Source organism: Gastrolobium bilobum, unplaced genomic scaffold, assembly GCF_033153095.1.
Source record: "Gastrolobium bilobum isolate Gb01-03AN ecotype WA unplaced genomic scaffold, APGP_CSIRO_Gbil_v1 utg16135, whole genome shotgun sequence".
NCBI classification, from domain to species: Eukaryota; Viridiplantae; Streptophyta; class Magnoliopsida; order Fabales; family Fabaceae; genus Gastrolobium; species Gastrolobium bilobum.
Genome location: NW_026899035.1, coordinates 118352 through 143062, shown reverse-complemented (window position 1 = coordinate 143062; position 24711 = coordinate 118352). Strand labels below are relative to the sequence as shown.

At 31.4% G+C, this 24711-nt stretch overlaps 2 protein-coding genes across 2 annotated transcripts; one reads left to right on the top strand and one right to left on the bottom strand.

The window, feature by feature from the left end:
• The first annotated feature begins 5363 nt into the window (after nucleotides 1-5363).
• Nucleotides 5364-7476, top strand: LOC133286444 (uncharacterized). Its single transcript, XM_061483864.1, has 2 exons — nucleotides 5364-6178; nucleotides 7357-7476. Exon 1 carries the CDS (start codon nucleotides 5526-5528, stop codon nucleotides 6156-6158), a length of 633 nt encoding a protein of 210 aa, XP_061339848.1. The 5' UTR covers nucleotides 5364-5525; the 3' UTR covers nucleotides 6159-6178; nucleotides 7357-7476.
• A 9644-nt stretch (nucleotides 7477-17120) lies between these two features.
• Nucleotides 17121-22893, bottom strand: LOC133286428 (serine/threonine/tyrosine-protein kinase HT1-like). Its single transcript, XM_061483846.1, has 3 exons — nucleotides 21906-22893; nucleotides 20939-21394; nucleotides 17121-18327 (listed from the first exon to the last, which is right to left on the bottom strand). Exons 1-3 carry the CDS (start codon nucleotides 22347-22349, stop codon nucleotides 18079-18081), a joined length of 1149 nt encoding a protein of 382 aa, XP_061339830.1. The 5' UTR covers nucleotides 22350-22893; the 3' UTR covers nucleotides 17121-18078.
• Nucleotides 22894-24711: the final 1818 nt, after the last annotated feature.

Sequence of the window (24711 nt, the reverse complement as noted above, 5' to 3'; positions counted from 1 at the left end):
CTATGCCTTTTAATCACACTGACGCCACCGTTGCACACCTTCCATGTACGTTTCGTAATTTATAATAGTCGCTGTCTCACTCATAAAACCCGGTGGTTAGTAGTTCGATTCCGGCAAAAAAGAGGCATGTTGTGTTAAGGAAGACTTCGGAGCTTTACATGAAAATGGTAACAACTTTTGAATTAGTTCAAAAATGTTTAATATTAAAGGACTAAGAGGAAGGTAATCTCACGAATCTTGTATTAACTAATAATCACAAACTTTAGGCGTGTTTGGTGTGTCGTATAAAGTATGATCCTATAAGCTTATACTATATGTTATGACATTTTCAGTTGTTTGGTGTGACCCTCGTATAGTATAAGCTTATACAACAGGATCCCTTAATACATCAAAACGATGTATAACTTAATCCAGCCTAAGGAGGAGGGATAAGGCCTGATAAGAGGTTGGTTGGTGTATTAACATCGTTGACTAGTGCAATTCTCAAAAATTAATATATTACTTTGATATTAATATATTAAAATAAAAATTAATTTTTCAATATATTAATTTTTAAAATATTGAATTTTTTTTTATAAAAATTAATTTATGTTTTGGACACACTGATCAATAAATTTTTATAAAAATTAATATCATATAACATTTTTTTTAAGAATTATATAAATTCTTTATTAAAGGATATTTTTATTAAAAATATTTACTTTTATTAAAAATATTTATTTTTATTAAAAATATTTATTTTTATTCTATATAGTATTATACAGTGCATTATCAAATACTAGATGATATTATCTTATATAATATATTACTTTATACAATATCGTGCTAAACGCTGGATAATATTAAAATTCAATCAGGTCTTATACAATCAGGCCTTATCCTATACTATGCATCAAACATGCCCTTAACCCCCAAGTGTCTAATTGACTTTTTTAGGGTTTGCTTGCGTTAGGAAAATCTTTGAGTGATAGAGGATGTCTCTTTCTCTTCGAATGGGGGATTAGTCTCATCTTTTCTTTGGTGATGAAATTCAAGACATGTTTGATACATAGTATAAGATAAGGCCTCATAATATAAGGCTGATAGTATAAGACCTTTGATTAAATTTTAATATTATCCAGCGTTTGGTATGGTATTGTATAAGATAATATCTTTCAATATTTTAAAAATTAATATATTAAAGAAAATTATTTTAATATATTAATATTGAAGTGATATATTAGTTCTTGATAATTGTATTTGTAAGCAATATTAATACATCAACCCCTTATCAGGCCTAATCTCTCTCACTTAGGCCTGATTAAGTTATACATTATTTTGATGTATTAAAGAGTTATTCTGTTTAAGCTTATACTATACGATGGTCACACCAAACAATTGAAAATGTCATAATGTATAATATAAATTTATACTACCAAGCCTTATACATCATACCAAACAGACTCTCAATACACTCGGTATTTCAATATTTCAATAAAAAGTGGCCTTCAGGACTGTACTATAAGAACAAAGTGACAGGAAGAAGAAATAATCACAAACCTTTTTTTTTTTTTTTGGTAACCATAATCACAAACCTTTTAATTGACAGGTTTGAGTTCAGAAGAAATAAAATCCTAAGCATTACTTTGTCAAACTTGACAGGTTGAATCCTACTTTTAGCCGATAATCTCTTAATTTTTTTCGAAGAAAGAGAATAAAAAAATAATTTTTAATCTACTCCTCATGATATATAGTTATTTAAAGTAGTAGTAAACTGATAATAAAAATATTTTATAGTAAAAATATGTTACCTCTAAAATTATATATATATATATATATATATAAGAGAGATCTTTTGACTTTAAAGTAAGACTTACAAGTCTTACTCCTCATCTCAACCATTGATTTCCGTTCATCTAATGATTATTATTTATTTGAAATTAATAATTAATTAATGGGTATAGATAATCGTTAGATGGAAAGAAATTAATGGTTGAGATGAGGAGTAAGACTTGTAAGTCTTACTCTAGAGTCAAAAGATCTCTCTCCATATATATATATATATATATATATATATATATATATATATATGACTTATTGTTTCTCAAGCTGCTTGAGATAATTTTATCTCCAGCTAGTAAATCATAATCGTACAAAGATAGATTAGTGATGACAAAGGAAGAGTGAGAAAAAGAGAATCATAACCAGTTCAAAGGTGAATCAGTTAATATAAGAAAATAAATAAATAAAACGACGTAATTTTGAATAGCCGGAGATAAACTTATCTGAAGCTGTTTGAGAAATATTTTTTCCATATAATATATATATAATGAAATTAAAGGAAAACAATTTTTTTTCAAAATTTACTATTTATTATTTTATTTTTTTACTATTCTTTGTAATTTTTTAATTACTATTTTAAATTAAATATTTTTCTTGATTTCTTTTTCTCAATTCAGACATGACCTTTATATTAAATTTTTTTCTTGATTTCTTTTTCTCAATTCAGAAATTAAAGTTATTCGTTCAATTTGGTTCCGTTCTTGAATTTTCCAATGGTCAACAGCAAACATATTCCCCGCTAATTAAACACTTGTCTTCTTTTCAAATACTGTAACTATTCTCCATGTTGAAAAATCACATTTTCAACTTTTGCGTGGCTGTATAAACATCAAATCCGATCAATAAAATATAATAATTTTTTTTTTTGGTCATTGAATTCAAGGAGAAAATGCCATGACGATTTTTGAATATAACACGGGGTTAAAGAAGTATTATGTGGCCATTTACTTAACCCAAGGTTCTAACCATATCATATAGTATTTTAGTAATTTTTCAGCTGTACCGTATGTTTAGTATATCATTCTTAGAGTAAATATATTTTTTAGTCGCTGACAATATTCACGAATTTTTTTTCAGTCCCTAGCAATAAAAAAGGGATAAATTGGTCCCTGAAATAACAAAAAAGAGGTTATGTTCATCCTTCTGTTAACTCTCATAACGGTGCACAGTTGGCACGTTAGTTTGCTGATGCGGCTTGGATGTGGGACACCGTGAAATACGAGACGACAACGTTTTGGTCCCTATCAAAACCACGAGGGCCATTTTGGTCCCTGTCAAAAGGCACGATGACGTTTTTACTCCCTGACAAAAAGCACGGGGCTCTTATTGGTCCCTAACCAGAGAAAAATAGGCACATGACTTCATTGCTTTTCTATGCAGTCCAATTTTGTAAAACAGAAGTGCATTACATCAGAAATAGGAGTGCAATCCATTTGTTCATCACAAAGTAATTAAATTAAATTTCATCACAAAGTAAAATATTCTTCTTGCCATTTTATTTCAATGAAGTTTGTGTTTCTAACTGAAGTTTCGACCTTATTAACGACTATTCATTTCTTTTTCAATGCTAATTAAGCTTCCCATTTTGTTAAAAGGGATTCTTGGCTCTTGCAAATAGCTTTTACGATCCCTGGAGTAATATGAACTGCTTTAATTCTCTTAGTCTGTATAAGACATAGCGTTATGAGATTTACGAACAATATCTTCAGTAGTGTAGCATTACAATTATACTATTTATTTTTCTATAAAATATAATTGCATGATTGTTGATATTTAAATACAGAGAAAAATCAGAGAAGAAGCCATGTAAATGATTGTTGATAATTGCAATGCATGGCAGTTGACTGGACTGCAAAAGTTGGTAGTTCTCAGCCACATGAAGACAACTTAAGAGCAAGTAGCACACCTCCATCAAATCCACAACAGGCAAATGAGCTGTTGAGTAATGAAACAATGAATGCAGCAACCAGTGACACACGAAGCAGATTTTTGGCCTTCATGAGCACACCTGGTTTTAGGCCTCCATGGTCTGCCTCAAGAAAACGACCTGCTGCTGTATAAGACCTGAGAGTAGTGCATGAGCCAACTGAGAAGGGTTTATCACTATGTGACTGACTTTTTTTTGAAAATTATGGCCATTATGTATTCGGAGGCCTCATTGTGTCAATGTTTTTTTTTTTTTTGTAAATTCTGGCCCTATTGTATTAGAGGCCTTTCTTTTAATTCCTGGCAGTTGACTTTATTTTGTATTGCACTACTGTACATCCATGTCTTCAAATATAATGATATTCAATCATGTTCCAGCTATTATGTTTCACAGGGTTGATGAATGTTTAAGTTTACCATTTTTGATGTTTTTTAACTAATATACGTAGTTGTGGTTCTTGTACATCCATGTCTTCTGGTTTAACAAATTGGACTGCATACAAATCCAATTTAATGTCATGTTCCTGTTTTGCAAAATTGGATTGCAGTCCTGTTTCTGATGTAATGTGTATGTTTTGCAAAATTGGACTGCATAGAAAAATAATGAAGTCATGTGCCTATTTTTCTCTAGTTAGGGACCAATAAGGGCCCCGTGCTTTTTGTCAGGGACTAAAAACGTTCTCGTGCATTTTGACAGGGACCAAAACGTCGTCGTCTCATCTTCCACGGTGTCCCACATCCAAGCCGCATCAGCAAACTAACGTGCCAACTGTGCACTGTTAGTTGAGCCGTTAGGTGGGAGTTAACAGAAGGAAGAACGTGGCCTCTTTTTTGTTATTTCAAGGACCAATTTGTCCCCTTTTTATTGCTAGGGACTGAAAAAGGCTTCGTGGATATTGTTAGGGACTAAAAAAGATATTTACTCTTATTCTTATATCCTTCCTTAGTTTTTTTTTAATTGAGTTATTATATAATATTTGTTATTCGGATTAGCATGACAGTATATATTTAATTAAAAATACCCGAACATGTGTAAATAATAAGAAAAAATGTGTTTCATTTTAAATGATATATTTTATATCTTTTTACTCTCACAAAGAGGTAAGATCCACGTCTTTAAATCTTTTTTTTTGGCACTCTCTCTTTAATGATTTATCTCTTTCTTTTATTTAAAATAAAATAATTTTATATCCTTTAAAATGATACATATTTTTTTTCAAATAACAATTAAAAGACACTGAAATGAAAGATCATTAACAGCAAGAATTTAATAATATATTGCGAAATTATGAAGTTTATTAAATAAAATGTCACAGACAAAATTATAAGGAAGTGTGCAAAAATAAATTAAAGTATAAGAGCGTTAAAATTAAGCTCAAGAACATGCGTATATTTCCAAGAACAATTAAACAAAACCCTAATCAATGTATGTATGTACTTGGGTGTGGTGGTAAAAAGGTATTTGAAATCCACAAAAGCCGAAGAGAAGAGAGGGACAAATCAGAGGCGAGAGGGACCCATCACTGCACAAATCACAATTGTAGAAACGCATGGGGTTGGGGAATGGTACATTATGGTAGGGACAGGAGCAGGAAGCTAGCAAGTGCCGCATCACATGTGAACACTCCCAAAAAACATAGTAATAAGCAATAGCTCTCTCTCTCTCTCTCTCTCTCTCAAACTTAGAATCAGAATAATAAAACCTCATCAACCCTTCAAAGGCCAAGTCTTTTTCTCTCTCTATCTGTTTTTCTCTTCAACTTGAACCAAACCAAACCATGAAGAAGCTGTACCGTAAAGGAACCGTTCATCCCTCGCCACCAACAATATCCGACCAACTATCCTTCCTTCCGGCGACCATACTAACACTCACCGTTGCTCTCTCACCACAAGACAGGGAAGTCCTAGCTTACCTCATCTCATGCTCTTCTAACAACTTTTCCGGCAACCCTCGCCGGACCAACGCCGCCGTACCAAAGGGTGTTGTCGACGGCGATCATCCACCTCTCTTCAACTGCAGTTGCTTTCGCTGTTACATGAGTTACTGGGTACGATGGGACACCTCACCCAATCACCAACTCATACACGAAATCATCGATGCCTTCGAGGACTCGTTGGCTCAAACCGCCAAAACTGCAAAGAACAACAACGGCAACGGAAGGAAGGACAAGAGAAACAAGAGGGCTTCTAACAACAAGTCCACCGAGTTGAACAGCTCCGAGTCCGTGAGTCCGCAGCATAACGCGTCTGTTGAGTCGGAATCGGTTGGGGAGAGTAGTAATAGTAATGTTAGTGGTGGTGATGTTGAAGTTGATGAAGCCGGTGATGGCGGTGAAAATGAGGAGAAAGGGTCAGTGAGAAGGTTTGTGAGTTTCATTGGAGAAAGGATTTGGGGTGGTTGGGGCCAGTGAATGAATTTCAAAGAGGAAAGGTGGGTTTAATAACTCTTCCCCTTTCTTTCTCTCTTTGTTTTGTTCTTTTAAAAAAAAAAAATCAATTTATTTTTCTTTTTGTACATTAATCACTACTCTGCAATGTATAAAAAGAAATGGCAGTTTGGTTTTTTTGTGATCCAGGAGATTAGTTTTGTTATAATCACAAGCAAACCATACATGTTAAGCCACTCTTTTTTGTTTTTATCTTGTTACATTTCACTCAATTCAATTCTTAGCTAAATGTTCTCTCTTGATTTGTGTTGAAAAACGGGTGCAAGTAAAAAAAAAAAACTGTCTCTTTCTATAGCCTATGAACTTTGTCAGAGTTCCGTTGGTAGTTTGTAGGGCGTGCCGATTGAATTTTTTTTTTTTTTTTCAAATTTCCGAACTTTCATTCCTTATTGGATGCTGTAGTATTTGAATGTCTTCATTTGTTTTTTTCTCACGACGAAGTTTTCTATGATTGTAAAACCCTTTTGATTTCTCATTTTCAATGAGGAAACTGATTTAAGCCCCTTGTGTATATTTTCCCCCATTTCTAAATGGTGGGAGTGATTGTATACGATTCATTTCTTCTGAAACTGAATAGCATTTTCCTCTTCATTACGAACATTTTGTTAAGGAACCTTAAGAAAGAGTTATAACTATGGTTTCATAAGAGTTATGTCTTACGAAAAGTGATTATGCAATGTTGAGATTCGTTTCGCGTTTTTTTTTTTTTTTGCTTAAAAAAATGTGAGCTTCACAAATTATTGTGTGCCTGGGAAATTTTCTTGTGTCATCCTTAGCATACAAGGTATTGTTAAGATAAGCCGGGTTTTACAAAAGACCTTGACAATATGTTTAACTTCATGAGCTCTTAAATTAATGCTTTAAAAAGAAATATAGATGGTAGGATTTTTTTGTTATTTTGTGATATTTGTTTCTTTTAGTATTAATGAATGCTAATAGAATTGGTCAATGATAATTATGATCTCGTTAACTTAACCCTTCCAAAAGAAAAAGCGAAAATACTTAAAAAAAAAATAGTGACAGTGGGATATTTTTTTGGTTATTTATGGTAATCCTGCTAGTATTAATGAATTCTAATGTACATGCGTCAATTATGATTATCTCAAGCTTTTACTTTTTATGTACGAAATGATAGTAACTTGTAGTTTTATTTTATTCATAGTAGGCAAGTCTGAGTAAAACATCATCTTTGTAAGCTTTTGACACGATGTCGCATGCTCGGTGGAATGAGAGTGGCCTGAGAATTGAGACCACCGCGTCTCTGTGGCTTCAAAATAATTGGGCGGTGAAGCAATTTGTCAATGTTGCAGATGCCTGGTAATCACGAAACCTGCATAACGGTCCAAATTCTTTTTCCAAAACTGCCCTGCTACTGTTGCACTGCACATCAATGTTACGAGGGTACTATTGGAAAAAAATACTTTTAAGATTAAATTTAAATTAATGATATGGTCGTAAGTCGTAACTCATAAACATGTTTTTGTAATAATTAAATAAAGCCAAAAAATAGAAAATGAGAGATGGGGACGGGTAGGTGTCACAAGGAACGAGGTCGGCGAAAGCAAGGGCTTCGATTAAAGCAAAAGGCCCCCTCCTCCTCTCTGTGTCTCTAGAGAATTTCTTTTTTTCTTTTGATAGTTTGTCTCTCTATTTTTAATTCCACTCCATTTCAGTCCAAATTTATTCTTCCTTGTTCTCCAAGAGTCATTTATTCATTCCATGATATAAATAAGGGTTTTACATTACAAAAATTTAGTTTCCTACACATATATTAATATTTGTGCCGTATTTTTTTTTTTTTTTTTTTTAAAATAGTGAATCCCATATTGAGATTGTCTTTATAGCATGATAAGATGATTGTCTCACAACATGATATTTGTTTTTCTCTATAAATAATTGAGATTTATATATTTTATATTATAGGAGATAATTTTATTTTATATATATAGAAAAAGTATTTATTATTTTAAATAACACAATTTTGTGTTATTTTTAATGAAACCATGGTGTTTTGATGTATTTCATATGAGAAAAATGTTTGTACTTTTAAATGACACAATTTATATCCTTTCACTCTCACAAAGAGGTGAGACCCATACCTTTATATTTTTTTGTTCACACTCTCTCCACTTTTATCTATCTCTTTCTCTCACTTAAAATGATACAACTTTACATCCTTTAAAATGATAGACATTTTTTCCATTTTATATTCTCTTTTTTTGATTTTCTTTTTCTTCCTAATTGTATAGAAATAAAAAATGTAAATGAATAAAAAAATACACTAAAACGATTTAATTTTATTAAAAAATAATACAAAATTATATCATTTAAAATAATATATATTATATATAAATATAAGTATGTATTTTTTTTTTTTTACATAATCTCATATGAATTTTATATATTTTTAAGTATATAGAAAATAAAATTAATTTCTATAATATGAGAAATATTAATTTCATATATATCAAGTTAGTAATCATTAACACATTTATTATTTATATATTTATGTAAATCAGTAAATGTGTACGCACCAAAAGGGTTGCCTTTTGGCTCAGTGTGTATTTATATATATATATAGTAGTAGTGAATGGATTAGTTGTTTAAAAAGATTATTATACAACATTTATGTCCAGCAAAGATTGTTTATTTCATTGTATTTGACGAGGGGGCATTCTTCATGCATTGCAACTTTTACTACTTTTGTTGCACTAAACTTTATGAAATTATTTGTTAATTGTTCATTGATGGCCCGAAAAGAGACACACACTATATATAACGAATTAAAGTAGTTATTTATTCGTTAAAGATATTCACATATTAAGATGCATGCATCCAATGACATACTAATATCTCATGGTTGTTGCACTATGAGTCCATACCTAATTATATCCCGACTCACTTAAATAAATGAAAACCTCTTGTAAATGACTAAATATCCATCTCTGATCTTCCCACAGTTTTCATCTACCTGAGGTGTGATATGGTAGTAGGTAGTTAATCTTTGAACGAAATTGTCAAGTAGGAAAAGACTTTATTGTCATTTTAATTATAGTGCTATATACGTGATGATAATATTCTAATAATAAAAGGTGAAGGCACATATAAATTTTTTTAAAGGGTGGGGTTGGTCTGGACTCTGGGGACGTGATATAGAAGTCAAATGCTGTTACTCTCTTCATTCAACATGCTAAAGGATTTTTTTAAAGGGTTCGCATTAAAAAAGCACAAACAAATGTACAAAACAAAACTATATCCATCATTTGAAAATTGTTGCACATTTAATTAGAAGTTTTTTTTATATAGTGTCAATTTAAGAAAAATATAACTGTATGTCTGTATTTGAAGAAATTTTCAAATAGGCATGGTCCGTTATATGATTTCTTAAGTAGTTAAATCACTATTTTTTTTTAAAACAATCATTGAAATTGAACACATAAATTAATACAAACTACTCAAACTCCTTACTACTAATCCTAGTGACTCTTTAGTAAATCATAACCTTTTGCTAAAGATTACTTAAATTACTATTTGACACATGGAGAAGTATCTCTACATATAAATGAATTCATATCATATTATGGCTGCCGCTTAACTGTAAATATGTCAAATATTGTTTTGAGTAACTGGAAAAAAAAATTCACAACAATTTAACTGTTGAAAATATTTAAGTATGGATAATAGTAAAGTTTTATATTGATTAAAAATAAAGTAAATGAGTATCATAAAAGAGAAAAAATTTTATTGATCTATAACTTTAAAATTTTAGGTTGAAACACAACATCAAATCTATTTATCATTGGGTATCTATAGTAAAATGTGCCTAATTTGAGAATTATTTGCATTTGATTCAATTGTTCTAAAAAAAATGTTAGCAACATAATTTATAACTATTTTTTATTTTATTTTTATCATTAGGTGAAATCTACTGCTGATTTCACTAATATAAAGTGAGTTGAAGTTATTTAATAATGAAAAATTATTCAAAATAAGTTGTCAAATATTTAATTACTACAATTTCTTAATTTTTGTCTGTCAGAATATTTAAGATATTTTTACTAAATTTATATTTTATTTTATAAAGTTATTAAGAAAAGAACAAAATTTATTTTATATATGAAAATGTAAATTTTTGTTTTCTCCTACTCTCATATTGTTTTCTGTGCAAACTTTTTTCTTCATTTTTTTTTCTAATATTTGGCGGCCCTACAAAAATTTGTATCTGTAACATTATGTATTAATTTTCCTGTTATATGATATTCACAAAACTCTTTTAAAGGGGTGTTTTGTTCAAGAGTTTTCTATGAAAAGTGATTCTCACTGCCACATACTCAACTGTTCATGTTTGGTTCACGGATGTCTTCAATTTTACCCATCAAATTGAGTTGCTAGCTATCATGTTTTGCATGTAAAAAGCAACAAAATGACGATTCCAGGAAGCATCGTAGAAGGTGATATTTGTCTTTGAAAATCGGATAAGTGAAAAGTGGTACAAGATAATTGGTCCTAAGATAATTGGTCCTATAGAGTTATTTTAAAAGGATAATTTTGTAATTTCAATAAGTTTTTCTATCAATATTTTATCTTCAACTAAATACACATTCAAGAATTTTACTCAAAATTTTGCCCAACAAAAGAATTTTTTTAAAACTTTTCTATCTAACTCACATTCTCTGCAGATCCCTAATAATTATATTTTTCGAGTAAAAAATTTGTTTACCTGAACCAAACACCTCCTTATATATATATATATATATGTCTAAACTTTTTTTTTTTTAAACAAGTTGTCTAAACTTTAAAATAACTGATTTTAAATTGATAGAGTATGGATTTTGGTATCACTATCGTTTCCAAACACACTAAGTCCTATACGGCTATACCTATACCCTAAGGCCTAAGCGAGTGTGATAGATATAAATGCTAATTTATTGACACGCTTTGCAAGGGGGTATCTTTGGAATGCGTATCTCCATGCTTTGTGTTCGGCCAATAAATAAATAATACACAAAAGAGGGTACAATCCCTCGAATCTCTAACCCCATGGGACATACATATTCCACCTCCTTTTTCCACATCTTTCCACTCTACTGTCTCTACAAAATCTAATCTACTCCCATCAAACCACCTTATCACCGTACACGTTTCATTAAACCTGCATGCATGTTCTGGATCCCCCACCTCCAAGCCTCTTCGTTTATGATTATTAATATTAAGTCCTTTATGGCTTTTATTTACTTTTATTTTAGTGGCTTATTCGTCATACTCCCTACAAGACAACAGAGACGGAGGCTAGGTGTTGGAAAGTCGATTAGATTAATTCAATGAATCTTTTGAAAGACGGTGAATGAACTTTTTTATAGCTATTTTTGAGAATTTTCTTTTATCCATCGAATATAATCATTGGGTACATTTTTTTGTCATAAAAAGTAAATTTTCTTCCCATTTAAATCTATATTTTCAATTTATTTTTCATTTCTATTACAAATTTTCTTTGCTTCTTTTTGAATCGATGCACGGTGAATCCGTAGCACTAAAAGTTTGCAACTATTTTTGAAGTGAAACATTTAATGCATTTTATTATTTATTATTTAATAAACAAATTAATTGTTTGTTGAATTTCGATTACCTTTATCATTTTATGTAATTAATTTTTTTGACAAATATATATACTGAAACACTAGTTAACCACATTCATTTTAACGGCTTATTATTTTTCAAAGGGGATAAATTTATTTATTATGCACATAAAATTATATAAAATTTATATTTTTCTTTTCGCTCATCTTCTCATATATGTATACAAGATAAAATTTATCTATTATATCATAAAAAACATTAAACCCTCATTTTATAAGTTATTATCCAGTAATCACTTTATATAATTGTTTTTTTTTTTGGAAAAAGTGTGTATCATTTAAAAGAATGTAAAATTATATTTTTTTTAAGTGAGAGAAAGAAATAGACAAAAAAATATAAAAGTATGAGTCCCATCTTTTTTGTAAAAGTGAAATGACACGAATAGTGTCATTTAAACGCACAAACGCTTTTTCTTTGTTTTTTATTATAAATTTATTTGAGTAAATGATTTGATAGCCTTACCAGTGAGATCCAATGAGAGAGCGATTATTTAGTGAACCCAGCTCATGTGAGCCGGGTAGAGAGAGAGAAGAAGAGAGAGAAGAGAGAAAGGAAGAAGAAAGAGAGAAAGACCGACCATACAATAAATTTTCCCAACGAGGAAACACATTTGCAGAAAAAAGGAGTCAGACGTCAAGATTTCCCAGCATTTCATAGTCATGAAAATCACAATTTTACGATTTTAATTTATAATTTTATGATTTTTTTAATTAAAGTGATTTTATTAAAATTCAAAATAATTTTACGTTTTCACAATTTTTTTTACGTTAGAATATTACGTTTTACGACTTTTTTTATCTCCTTTTAATTTTAAGTATTTAATTTTAAAGTTTTATTAATGTTATGTAATATAATTTAAGTGTTGTTTCCAACACATACAATGAAAGAGAAAGAAAAATATGTGGACTCCACCTCTTTAATGTGTGTGTAAGAAAGTGAGGTTATATTATGTTACATGATAAACATAAAACCCTTAATTTTAACTATCATGATCGAAATGAACTCTCAAAGAAGACAAAAACTCTTCATGTTTTCTATCTTTATTTTATTTTATTTTTTTAATTTGAAATAACACTTGGGCTTTTGTTGTATCTTTTTACGAATTTTCAGTCGCTAATATCTAGGCCCTCACGATCTGCGTGTGAATGTGATGGTGACTCTAAATAAACTCTGGTAAGCCAGACCGTCCGTCCGTCCATATTTGACTCGATTATATCTACTTTTTTGCGAAGTCTTTAAAAAAGACCATCACATTCATCATGTCTTCCATGGTCAAATTTGTCAATCTTGCTCCGTCAACTTAATTACTTTGATCTCCCGTTCTCTCATCCCATAAATAAAGTAATCAGCTTTATCATCTTAACTCCAACCTTAAGTATCCTGACGTATGAAGAATGATTTTCGTTTTTGCAAGAACGGGAAATAACACGGTAAAACAATATTAGGTAAGCAAATGCTAAAAATGAGCTAACAGCGAAACCAACATAGATGATTTTCTCTTATTTCTCTCTAATTATGATATTTCTCCATTACCATATATCATGAAGTTTATTTTGGAGAATTCTATCCTATCCACTTGTAATCCTAAACGATATTCATGTTCCTAAATTCCAAGGTCATATATTACATTAAAAATTTAAGTATGACTTATGAATAATTAAATTTCATAATTTTAAGAACGGATTAAATAAAAATCATGTAAACAGAAAGATATATAAATTTATTATTTTAAAATTTTGGGTTACGATAATGTTGAATTTACTTATTACAATTTGAGTTTCACACTTAACTCAATTATAGCTAATAATTTGGCTCACTAAAGTATTTAAAGATAGTGATTCGTTCGCCTTAAATTTTTAAATTAAAATATAGTTTTGAAAGTCATTTATATATTTTGGTTTTAATTTCCTACTTAACCTATTAATAAAGTTACTTCTGCTAGCCATTCGCCTATTCCTGATAAATTTACATATTTGTTGATGTTAGGACTTAATTAAAATTTTAAATAATCCAATACCTCACATGTGCATACTAAATTCTCACTTGGAGATGTGAGTGTAGTTATAATTAATTAAGGATAAGACAGACTCATATCCCAGCGTAAGTTCAAATTTCAGTGGTTAATGTAAGAATCTCATTAATAATGCGATTTATAATTCGTCTAAAAAATTCTCAAATAAATTGAGAGATATGCTTAGCCTGGGAGCATATCAGCATTTAACTCCACTTAAACGTATTATCTATTAAAAAAAAATTCCCAAGAGATAATATAATATAACCCGTTTATTTTATTTTAAGTTGTGATGTGTAATTTTAATACCTACGGAATATAATAATTATACCCTATCATCGTATATATTAAAAAACTGTTCTTATAATGTTTTTCCTAAAATAGCGAATATAAACGTAGTAGCAAATTAGCAATCGCGAGCTTTAAGCAACCAAAATTTTTAGCGACACTATCCGCAAGTTTGATATTTGTGGATCAGTGACTAAAATGGCACAGTCCATTGATTTTTTTATCCAAATGTCATACGAACAATGTTATTTTTTAATATGTCACGCAGGTCACTGATAGCAAACTTGGTAGCCAATAATTTTTGACATGTGACACATTTTCGTAGGAAAAGTTGATTGTCACAGGTCCAAGTTCGCTACGACTGATAGCGAACTTGGTAGTCAATGATTCGTGTGCTACGTGGCACAATCTCGTTGCCCGATCAGAATTAATGTACCAATCACATTCCAAAAAAGAGAACGAAGGAAAATGACTATTTAATTAATGTATAAATCACAATTAATGTACCAATCACTAATCATAATTAATGTATCAATTACTAATCACAATTAATTTTGATCACAATTAATGTACTGATGACGAATCACAATTAATATACCAATCACAATTAATTTTGATTGATACATTAATTGTGATTGATACATTAATTATTTGTGATATCATTGTTACAAATTCGAATGATGTTTGTGAGAGATAAAATAAGTCAAATGAGATGTCATTGGATAGATCTCGAAAAGTTATATGAAATAAAATAAAAAAATATCTGATTTGAATATCTGAATCAAAAGTTATGGCCTTCCGAAGTGATTGCTGATTGATACATTAATTGTGATTGGTACAATCAAAAGTTAATCATGTATGCTAATTGTGATTGGTGATTGGTACATTAATTGTGATTGATAATTGACACATTAATTTTGATTGACACATTCATTAAATTGCCATTTTCTGTGCTTTATTGTGATTGATATATTAATTCTGATCGGGCAACGAGATTGTGCCACGTGGCACCTAGTTCGCTTGGGCCTTCAGCGAACTTGGTGCATGTGAGACACGTGGCACACCTAGTTCGCTGAATGTGACAGCAAACTTCTTCAATGTGTTAGCATTTATTGCAACATCAGAGTAGCGAATTTATTGTCCACCAGAAACGTGCCACATCAGCAAACCAAGTTCGCTCGGCACTGTAACAATCTTGCCCGTGTGGTATATTGAAAAATAACAGTGTTCACGTAACATTTAAAAAAATTAAGTGAACAATGATATTTTGATCAATGTTCCGATATTTGTTCAGTGTGAGTGATGATAAGTTGACAAATGACAAGGAGGAAAGGACATGGAGTTAGGTAATTAGTCTGTTCTGTCTTCTCCAGTTCTCAGCTTCGCCAATAAAGTTATGGGGAGAAAATTGCTATTAAATAAGGGGTTTAATTTTCTCATGTTAAATGAGAATTCAATTCTCATGTTGTAGAGATAAAAAGTATGTGGGACTCATGTGTTAGAAAAAATTATATGTAAGACCCATGTCAGCACGGAAATCGAAGGGTGTGTAAGAAAATTTGAATTCTCATGTTAAATGAGAATTATAAAACCCATTAAATAAACATGGAGTTCGGATATTTTTAAAATGGGTTTTATAAGAGTTATGTTGTAGGAAAAGTGATTGTGTAATGTTATAGAGATTCGTTTTGCGTGCCTTAATTTTTTATTTATTTTTTGTTTTAAAAAGTGTGGGCCCCACAAAATATTTTGAGTGTAGGAAAGTTTGTTATGTTATGTTAAAGGATAAAATGAAAACCCTTTTAAAATTTATATGGTAGAATATATTTATTTTAAAAATGTATTAAACTATAGTTACGTTAGGTCTAAATTTTTTTTACTTCTATTATTAGCGATTCATCCTACTTGTATCTAATATTAAGAAATATTTTAATAAATTTCTAACAAATTTATATCGTTAAATACAACAAGTGAATTATCAATCTTCAATAAATTACAATCGTTATATATAAAATGATTAATAATAAATATAAACTTTTTAGAATTACACAGTTCCTCAATAAGTTACAGTTTATTTAAATATAAATAGAATTAATAATAAGTGTGAGATTTTTTAGACTTACACATTATGAGTTAGTCCTTCTCCATTTTATATGTTAAATTATGAAAAAAATACAATCTTATTATTTTCTTAAAAACAAATAATGTGAATTTTTTTTCCCAAGACATTATTTTATTCCCGATAATCATCAAGGATTAAAAGCACCATTCCTTTTTGCAATTAAAAACCTCACGCGAGTGAAAATTATAATTTTGAACAGGAGGAGGTGGTTTATAATGCCACCTGCGACTTCTTGTATCTTGTTTTTTATCTTCTTCTTCATCTGAAGTATCTCTCGGTGCATCCAAATGTACTCGATGTTTTGTATTATATTAAATTTTATAATCTTGCAATTGAAGAAACATGTTTCAAGTAACCGATGCCAGACTAAAGTGCTAGTGGCACTTCTCATCGGTCGTCAATTAATATTGGGAAATACAAGTCTTATGTTGCATGAGATTTGCTATCTCATGCCATAGACACAAAGCATGTGGGACCCACGTTTTAAAAAAAAAAGTAAAAAAATAAATAAATGCAAGCACACCTTTTAATGTATGAGTAGGAGGGGTATGTTATCTCATGTAACATGAGAAAAACATACCCCATTAATATTATGCTTGATATAGGGTCAATTATATATAACCACAAGAGACCGCGGCCGAAAAGATGCTTTGCTTAGTGGATAACAAGAAGGATGTTTGTGCAGATAAGTATAAACAACAAAAAATTTCAACAACCAAATTACCAATAACTAATTCTGTTTTTTATTTTTTTCATATTTGCTTTTGCTAAGGTTACCTATCAAGATACTAGATAATGTTCTGTAATCTTTATCACAGATTCTCTGGATTCATGTGCCCCACCAACATCAACAAATAGATTTTTTTTTTTTCTCATTTATGTATAGAAAATGAGAAGCACAACATCCTCAAGGAAAGGGAACAGAAGGGCAATCATAAAAGCAAAGCAAGGCCCACCATCTAGAGGAACAAGCCATACTTCTGTGAATGTACTACTTACATGAAACTACGGTTACAAATTTACAATTATTACACATAATAAGTACAAACTTATGACTCCGTATGAATCTTAAGTTCTCTTAACACAAAAATATTAAGTGGGTTGACCTAATTTTTGTTGTATAAAATAATCTCATACAAATTATCCAAGCCTTCACCGCAATCGGTTGACCTAATTTCCTGCAATAGTGTGTGACGCTATCACAGTCTATTTTTGCATTCAAAGCACGTAATCTTACCCAATTGGAAATAGCGATCTCCTATATCTAAGTCCTTCAATCCCTATTAAAGGGAAAATTTAATCATTCATCCGAGTAACCGCCGCAAAAGGAATTTATTAATTCGATTAACTGAAGCTCCCACTTAATGTGCAAATATTGTATAGTTAACCTCACAGGGTATTTACTTATTGAAGGTGGAAATTAACATGTAAGACAAGGAGAAGGAAGGTTTCCAACAATAGTGTAGTTTTTAATCTAATGTCAGCGTTTTGTGGTAGGTAGAATGTCAAATGCAGTAGTACAACTTTGCTTTCATGTTGTTTGGTGGATGGACGCTGTTGCTGGATTTAGTTAGCTTCTTGTAGTTGGTGGTTGGTGAGCTTCAGATTTCGGTTTGCTGCTAGTTATATAGACAATAATGTTAAAAAAAAAAATGTTGCACTTTTTTTTTTTCCCATCCAACAACATAGCATATAAATATAACTGTACATGTGGGCTTTTATGAGTTTAAGCAATTCAAGTGTATGATTAATTATGTACTAGACTTGTTGTGTAGATGGGCATTATTGAATATGGAAGACAAACAAGAATACCTTAGAGAGGAGAATCAAGCTTGCACAAGTACGGAGGACCTCATTGAGACGCAGCCTTTTAAGCGTTTTATAATGACGTTTCGGCTAACAAGACCCGAATGATGAGTCAGAGGTAGACCCTCCTTAACACACTCATCGTACTTCTCCAAAGTAGACACAATGTCACTGAAATCTGGTCGCTTCGAAGGATTTGCTGACCAACAACGCTTTATGAGATGAGCAAGTGCTGGTTGACAACTAGCAGGCAGAGGAGGCCTTTCGTTCTGCTCAAAATGAATTGAATCAATACTTAATTCAAGTTAAATAATCGAATCGATAGCATTAAGCCGTCTAATAGTGACTTACTAAAAATAGGTACTAGAAGAGTATGTATTCTTTTATTAGAAATATGACTTAGATTAGATATCATCAACCATAAATGGATGGGTGAAATAAGTAAAGTTAAGTATACTATTTTTTCTTTCTAATTTTAACAATGATGTATACGAGTCTTCAATACTAAAAGGAATATTGAAAATATTTCTCTTTACATAAACAATTTCGGGTAATGTTGGGCCAAAATGGAACAACTGTTACATTTTTAACATGTTGGGCTAATTAGGGAGAGGGAGTGTTGTTGGGCCAATCAAAAGGAAGTTGTAGCATTCCTCATATTGAGTTAGCTTACAGCGGTCAAATAATTCCAAATCTTCAAGCCTAAGTTGCTCTATTGCTCTCAAGTTTAAGACTCCTTAGCAAAGATAACAACAGGCCAGATGCTACATGATCAACAAAAAAGCATTTTATAAATTTTGGATAATTAACCTTGCCTGACTGCCTGTGATAATTTGTTATGCATGGAATCCAGGATGGAAGACGCCATTTTATGCAGTAGATAGGGTAGACTTTCGTTTAAACAACTTTTCAGGGTGTGTAAATGTGAAAATTAATCACTCGAAGTGGTTATTTTAGTTCAAATGGATAACCAATATGAACTGGAATAACAACTTTGTGTGGTTTATGTGGCAAGTAGTCTAATTTCTTCTACAGAAAGTTTCTGTTCTATGCGAAAATGCTATAATCAAGTCAACCTTGATCATTGGCGTACCCAGAAAAATTTCTTTATACATTCAGTGACAGGACCCGAATTTTTTTTTTGGTAAAAAAAGTTTAAATTAACGCTTAAATCCGCTCATAATCTAGTTGCTTCCACGACAAGCTAAAGGCAATAGTTTGACTAATCATTTCTCCGCTAAATCTTACCAATCCTCCAAAATAAATATGAGAATATACTCCAGTACATCCATACATCATCATTTCATTTTATAGTGGTGAATAAAAAAGTCAACACTATCTATACCTAAGACAAGCAAAATCACAAACCTCGTCTCTAGAGATTAACTTATTTGAGAATGTCAGACCTGCAATCAATCTTCTCTTTTTATAAAAATGGAAAAAGAAACAAAGGACGAAGAGAACATGAGAATGAGTACGTGACAGAAGAGGAAAAATAAGTTTTCTCTCTAATCAATTTGCATTGATACGTTGTTTTAATCATCTCTGTACGTTGCTAATTAATATAAGAATAAATATCATTTTTGGTCTCTAACAAAAAATTTGATCCCCAGTTTCGTGCATTATAAAAAAAAAATAGTCACCTGGTCACTATGAAATTCAAAGTTGACCCATTTTAATCTTTTTAAGTGACTAATGTGAGGGACCACGATTTTAACTAAATTGATACACTTTGAATTTCTCAGAGAACTCGAGACTAATTTTTTTTTTATAAGAAACTAAAGTAGGAACCGTGTTTTTTGTTAAGGACTTAAAAAAGTATTTACTCCTAATTTAAATATTGAACCAAAAGATAAATAAGGACCAACAAAAATGAAAAAAAAAAAAAAACTAAAATTGAAAATTTCATATCCGCACTTGCGAACATTTGCGCATGTGTGCGTCCAGCACTGGGTCCTTGATACTGGTGCTCAAATGATCTTTTAAAAACATTCAACATCATGTCGGACGGGTTTATTTAAAAAAAAAAATGTGTTGCCGCATTGTATAGCTTAAACCTAAGCTACTGATGAAAGTTATTTCATGTATTAAATGGAAGTCAAAGGCTTGTCCGTACGTAGATGATAAACACTTAAAGTAGGTCATACGAACTGTGAAATACTAAGCATATCCAAGTAACTCTGACATAAAGGTAAAGGAGTATACCAGTAGAGAGGATTGACAGAAATCTCGAAATTAAACTTTTTTTGTGTTACAAGATATAAAGGTTTGTGAGATTGGAAGAGATTCAAACTTCACATTAGGATTTGTATAATTATTTTACGAATATTATAGATTATAAGATTTTCCAATATCTCAAAGTTATTAACTAATTGTTCTGGACCTTTTGCATCTAACTTTATATAAAAATTTAATTTAGGGATATTGTTACTTCATAATCCCATTGGGTTAACCAGATAAAGCACTAAGGGACAATTTAGTTCATCAAAGTTTAACAGTTTAACTGCTTCAAGGCAGAAGTACCCTAATCCCTATGTTTCTGATTACTCAGGACATGTCCTTTCCCAACCAATCGTCTTGAAAATGCAACAACAGGACACATACTCTGTGGTCAACCTGACCAAAATTATGGCCTGTGTTGAATTGCATAATAGAACAATTGTTTAAATACTAGGCATGATTAAGGTTTTAAGGAGTGTGTCAAATAGAATAGGAACTTTGCAAATCCAGATTAGAGAAAGTGGACAAGGGACAAAAGGCTCTTAGTAAAAACATCAGAAGTACTAAGCAGAGAACTAGAAAAGTAATTCAGTATTCTATGTAAAAGCATTGTTCACGAAAAAGATGACAAAGTTTAAAATTTAGATATTGGAGTCTGACCTTCTCAGAAACAGCAAAAGCAGCTTGTACAGGGGTCATTCCTTGGAAAGGAAGGAGAGCGGTTGTGAGTTCCCAAAGCACAATGCCAAAACTATACACATCAACTTTACGAGTATAAGGTTTTTCCTTAACCATCTCAGGTGCCATCCAACGATATGTTCCCATGTTTCCTTTGGTCTCCCGACATCGTGTTTCAAGACATGATGTTCCAAAATCTGCCACCTTAACCCTCATCTCATCATTGAGAAGCAAGTTATTTGACTTGAGGTCTCTGTGAATCACACCTTGCGAATGAAGGTACTCCATACCCCTAGATATGTCAAGAGCTAACCTTAGTATAGTTTCTATTGAAAGAGAGTATGGCTCTTTCTTGTTCAGATACATCCTCAGAGTTCCTTGTGACATGTATTCTGTTATGATACAGTACACGGGCGGTTTTTTACAAGCTGCAATAAACTGTAAATTAAGAGTCATTTGAAAAATCAGACCTCAGTCATCCATTCAAATAAAATGAATTATACATATAAATGTTAATTGGCAATGTATAAAAAAAACCCACGGACAAAGATAAATCATACCACTACCACTATACATTTTGCATCCCGTAAAAACATGACTAGAGGAAAGAAAGGTTCATATTTGAGAGCCAGTTGGTATTTTATTATTAAGGCAATGTATTTATTCAGATTTCAGAAGTTCCTCTTTGCCCACCTCAGTTCATGAAAAACTCATTTTAACTTTTTTCCCACTAAAGTGCTAAGTGGCAAGGGGTCTTTATATCAAAAACCAAACTACAGCAAGCAATAAAACAAGGAAAGGCATTATTCATAAACTGACCTCGTGTTTTCCCTTCAATTTCCAAACCGACACAAACAAAAACTCATAAAGCTAAACAAACGAAGTTGACAAAAGAAACCGGCATAGATATTTATTTGTTGACTGCAGTGCAGTGTAACACCTTAGTTACCTGCACTATGTTAGGATGAAAGAGACGTGAAAGTAAAGCAACTTCAGATTTGAATTGTTGTTCTAGCAAGGTTCTTCTCTCGTGGTTCTGGGTTGGAATCCTCACCATTTTCACAGCAACAGCTCTCTGCTTGTAAATTCCACGGTAAATCCTACTGTGAGCCCCAGAAGCAAACTTGTTACCTATGAAAAGTTGTGAAAGATCAGCAGTCCATTCCTCCTGATCCTCCTTTGAAGCTTCCCATGTCTCCACATTCTCAGAGTCCAATATCATTGACCATGATTCCAAGCTATCAAATCTCTTTCTTTCCATGTTCTCTAAGTCTGAATTCAACCGGGTCTTGGACGAAGAAGAAGAAGGCTCTGGTAAAGGTTTACTCTTAGACCTCCTTAAGCGAAGCGCATGAAAACATGAACCCGCCATTGAAGCTCTAGCGAAGTTCATGTCTTTGAAACGGTTGTGTGTGTGTGAATGATATTCAAAACAGTCAGTCAAAAGGAATCTTCCTTCTGAATGTGTGAATCGATTTCAGGAAGTGCATGAACCGATTCCGAAACATGGGCTCCAACGAAAAATGAAAAATATGTATCAAAATGATTCATTTACGAGTTCAAATAAGACCCTTTGGTTTTATCAGAGTTGTGAAGGATAAAAATTCTTAGAGGACATAAGAATTAGAAACAGAGAGGAACGCAGGTATTTCATTGTTTAAGGAATAGGAACCAAAACGAAGGGAAGTTTCATGAAGAAAAAGAAAAAGAAAAAGAAGGAAATTCTGATGAGAAAGAGAGAAGAAGAAGAAGAAGAAGAAGCAGTTTTCACGGTTTCTCCTAATAGGATGGATAAGGAGGATTAGGTCGTTTAGCAGCATAAAGATGAATTCAAAGGAAAAAGCTTCAGGGGTGTCTCGTGACTGCTTGGTTCAAAAGTAGCTTGATTATAGCGAGAGATAGAGAGCCCCTTTTTTGCTTCTGTTTGGGTTTCTTTACTTGCATGCATCATCCGCAATGTTAAGTGGCCACAGTGCAAAGCTTGGTAGATTTGAGCTTTGCTTTCACCTCATCCAACAATTTGCATTTTGCAGTCTTCTCACACTTTGGGATACGTCCCATATCCCCCATCCTTTAACTGTAGCACCTTATTGTTGGGACCAAAAAAAAGTCCAAGAATACATGTGGTATGTAACGTATCAACAAGATAAATAGCACACAAGTGCCAAGTCAAGGACCGTTTGATCCAAGTCCAAGTGATTGCAACACTCTGCTAAGAAAATGAACTTCTCTTTGGTGAGGTACAGGGTACTGAAAGGTACACAAGGTATAGTACCTCATTGACCGATTTGGATGAACTATATAGTATTAATTGGCGGACATTTTATGTGGATCCTATATTCGATCTACCAATAATCAATGGAGCACTTACTAAAAGATAACAACTTGATCGAAGCTAAAATATGTTCTTTAAGCATTTCAATTGCGGGCCATTTAAGCTTATACTCCAAATCAAGCATTGGTCTGAAATTTTGCAAAGCAGAGATTCTAAGCGTGGAATAAGACCTTTTAAAAAAAAATTAAAACGTGTGGAATCTGATTAAAGGCTGATGTTTTGAGAAATAAAGTAGAAGTGTGGAATACATAACGTATAAAGATGAAAGAATAAGGGTAGTACCCGTAACATACCCTTCCATTTACACTGTCTAATGCTTCAATCCAATCACTCAATGTGGCCCGAAACAATTTGGTTCCAATCATCCTCTAATGATGACCATGCTTTTAGTTGAAGTTTTATTATTTTGTTAGATTTTGGGAAGGGAAAAGTTGTATCTTTATATTATTTTAAATGAAACAACAATGTTTTTGGTATATTTTTTATGGTTTTTTACGTTCTTTTCCCACAAAATTAGGAGGGGAGAAGAGAGAGTATTGTGAAAGAGAGAATATAAAAAATTAACATATATACACTAAAACACGTTCATTTCACTTAAACCACACAAAGTTGTGTAATTTGAAATGATAACTTTTTTTTTTTTTAGAAATATAAGATTATCATTTTCTACTCATATTCACATGTAACAAGAATTAACTATTCAACTAGGATAATTCTTTGCTTTAGGTAGAACCATTGATTAACAATTATATATTATCTTTATTAGAAAGAGATTTATTCCTTTAGGTAATTCGTATCAATAGGAATCTGGACCTTTTTTATATAATTTACAATCATGATAATGTCATGTTTTATGAGAAAAAGATATAAAAAGGACCCTACATATATAATGATGAATTCTATTATTTTTGTTTGTCTTTTTCTCTTATAACATAATATTGTCATGTTAATAAGTAATATGAAATGATTCAAATCCATACGCCAATGTAGCTGAGTTCAGGTGCAGGTGTTACCAGGACAAGTTGAACTAGACATATCGCACCCTTTGGTATCGTAAAACAATTATATCAGTTTTGCGTATTTGAATTTATATAATAATTTAGAATTGTTTTTTAATTAGGAAATTTTTTGTCATTTTATTTATTAAGTGCTTTTTTTAATATTTTATATAATAAGTAATGCACATTAAAATCACATTGAATTTAAATGATAAATTTGAAACCATAAAATAAAAAATTAAGTGAAAAAATGATATAACCAAGAGAGGCAAAAGTAAAACTTTTCCAACAAAAGTAGTGCAAAACTTATTCAAGAGCGGAAATGGATTTCTCATGAAATGAGATCGTGTGTTTCTCACTGCTGTCAACCGTGTGGAGTTTGGTTAAGTTAGCATGTGTTATCAAGTACAGCATCAAATTGT

What these genes read in the sequence shown, in the direction of transcription:
- LOC133286428 (XM_061483846.1), bottom strand. Translation starts at nt 22,349, where the DNA reads ATGAACTTCGCTAGAGCTTCAATGGCGGGTTCATGTTTTCATGCGCTT. An exon ending in TTCATCCTAACATAGTGCAG is followed by an intron (nt 21,395 to 21,905) that starts GTAACTAAGGTG and finishes CTTAATTTACAG; the next exon opens with TTTATTGCAGCTTGTAAAAA. An exon ending in CTTTTGCTGTTTCTGAGAAG is followed by an intron (nt 18,328 to 20,938) that starts GTCAGACTCCAA and finishes CATTTTGAGCAG; the next exon opens with AACGAAAGGCCTCCTCTGCC.
- LOC133286444 (XM_061483864.1), top strand. Translation starts at nt 5,526, where the DNA reads ATGAAGAAGCTGTACCGTAAAGGAACCGTTCATCCCTCGCCACCAACA.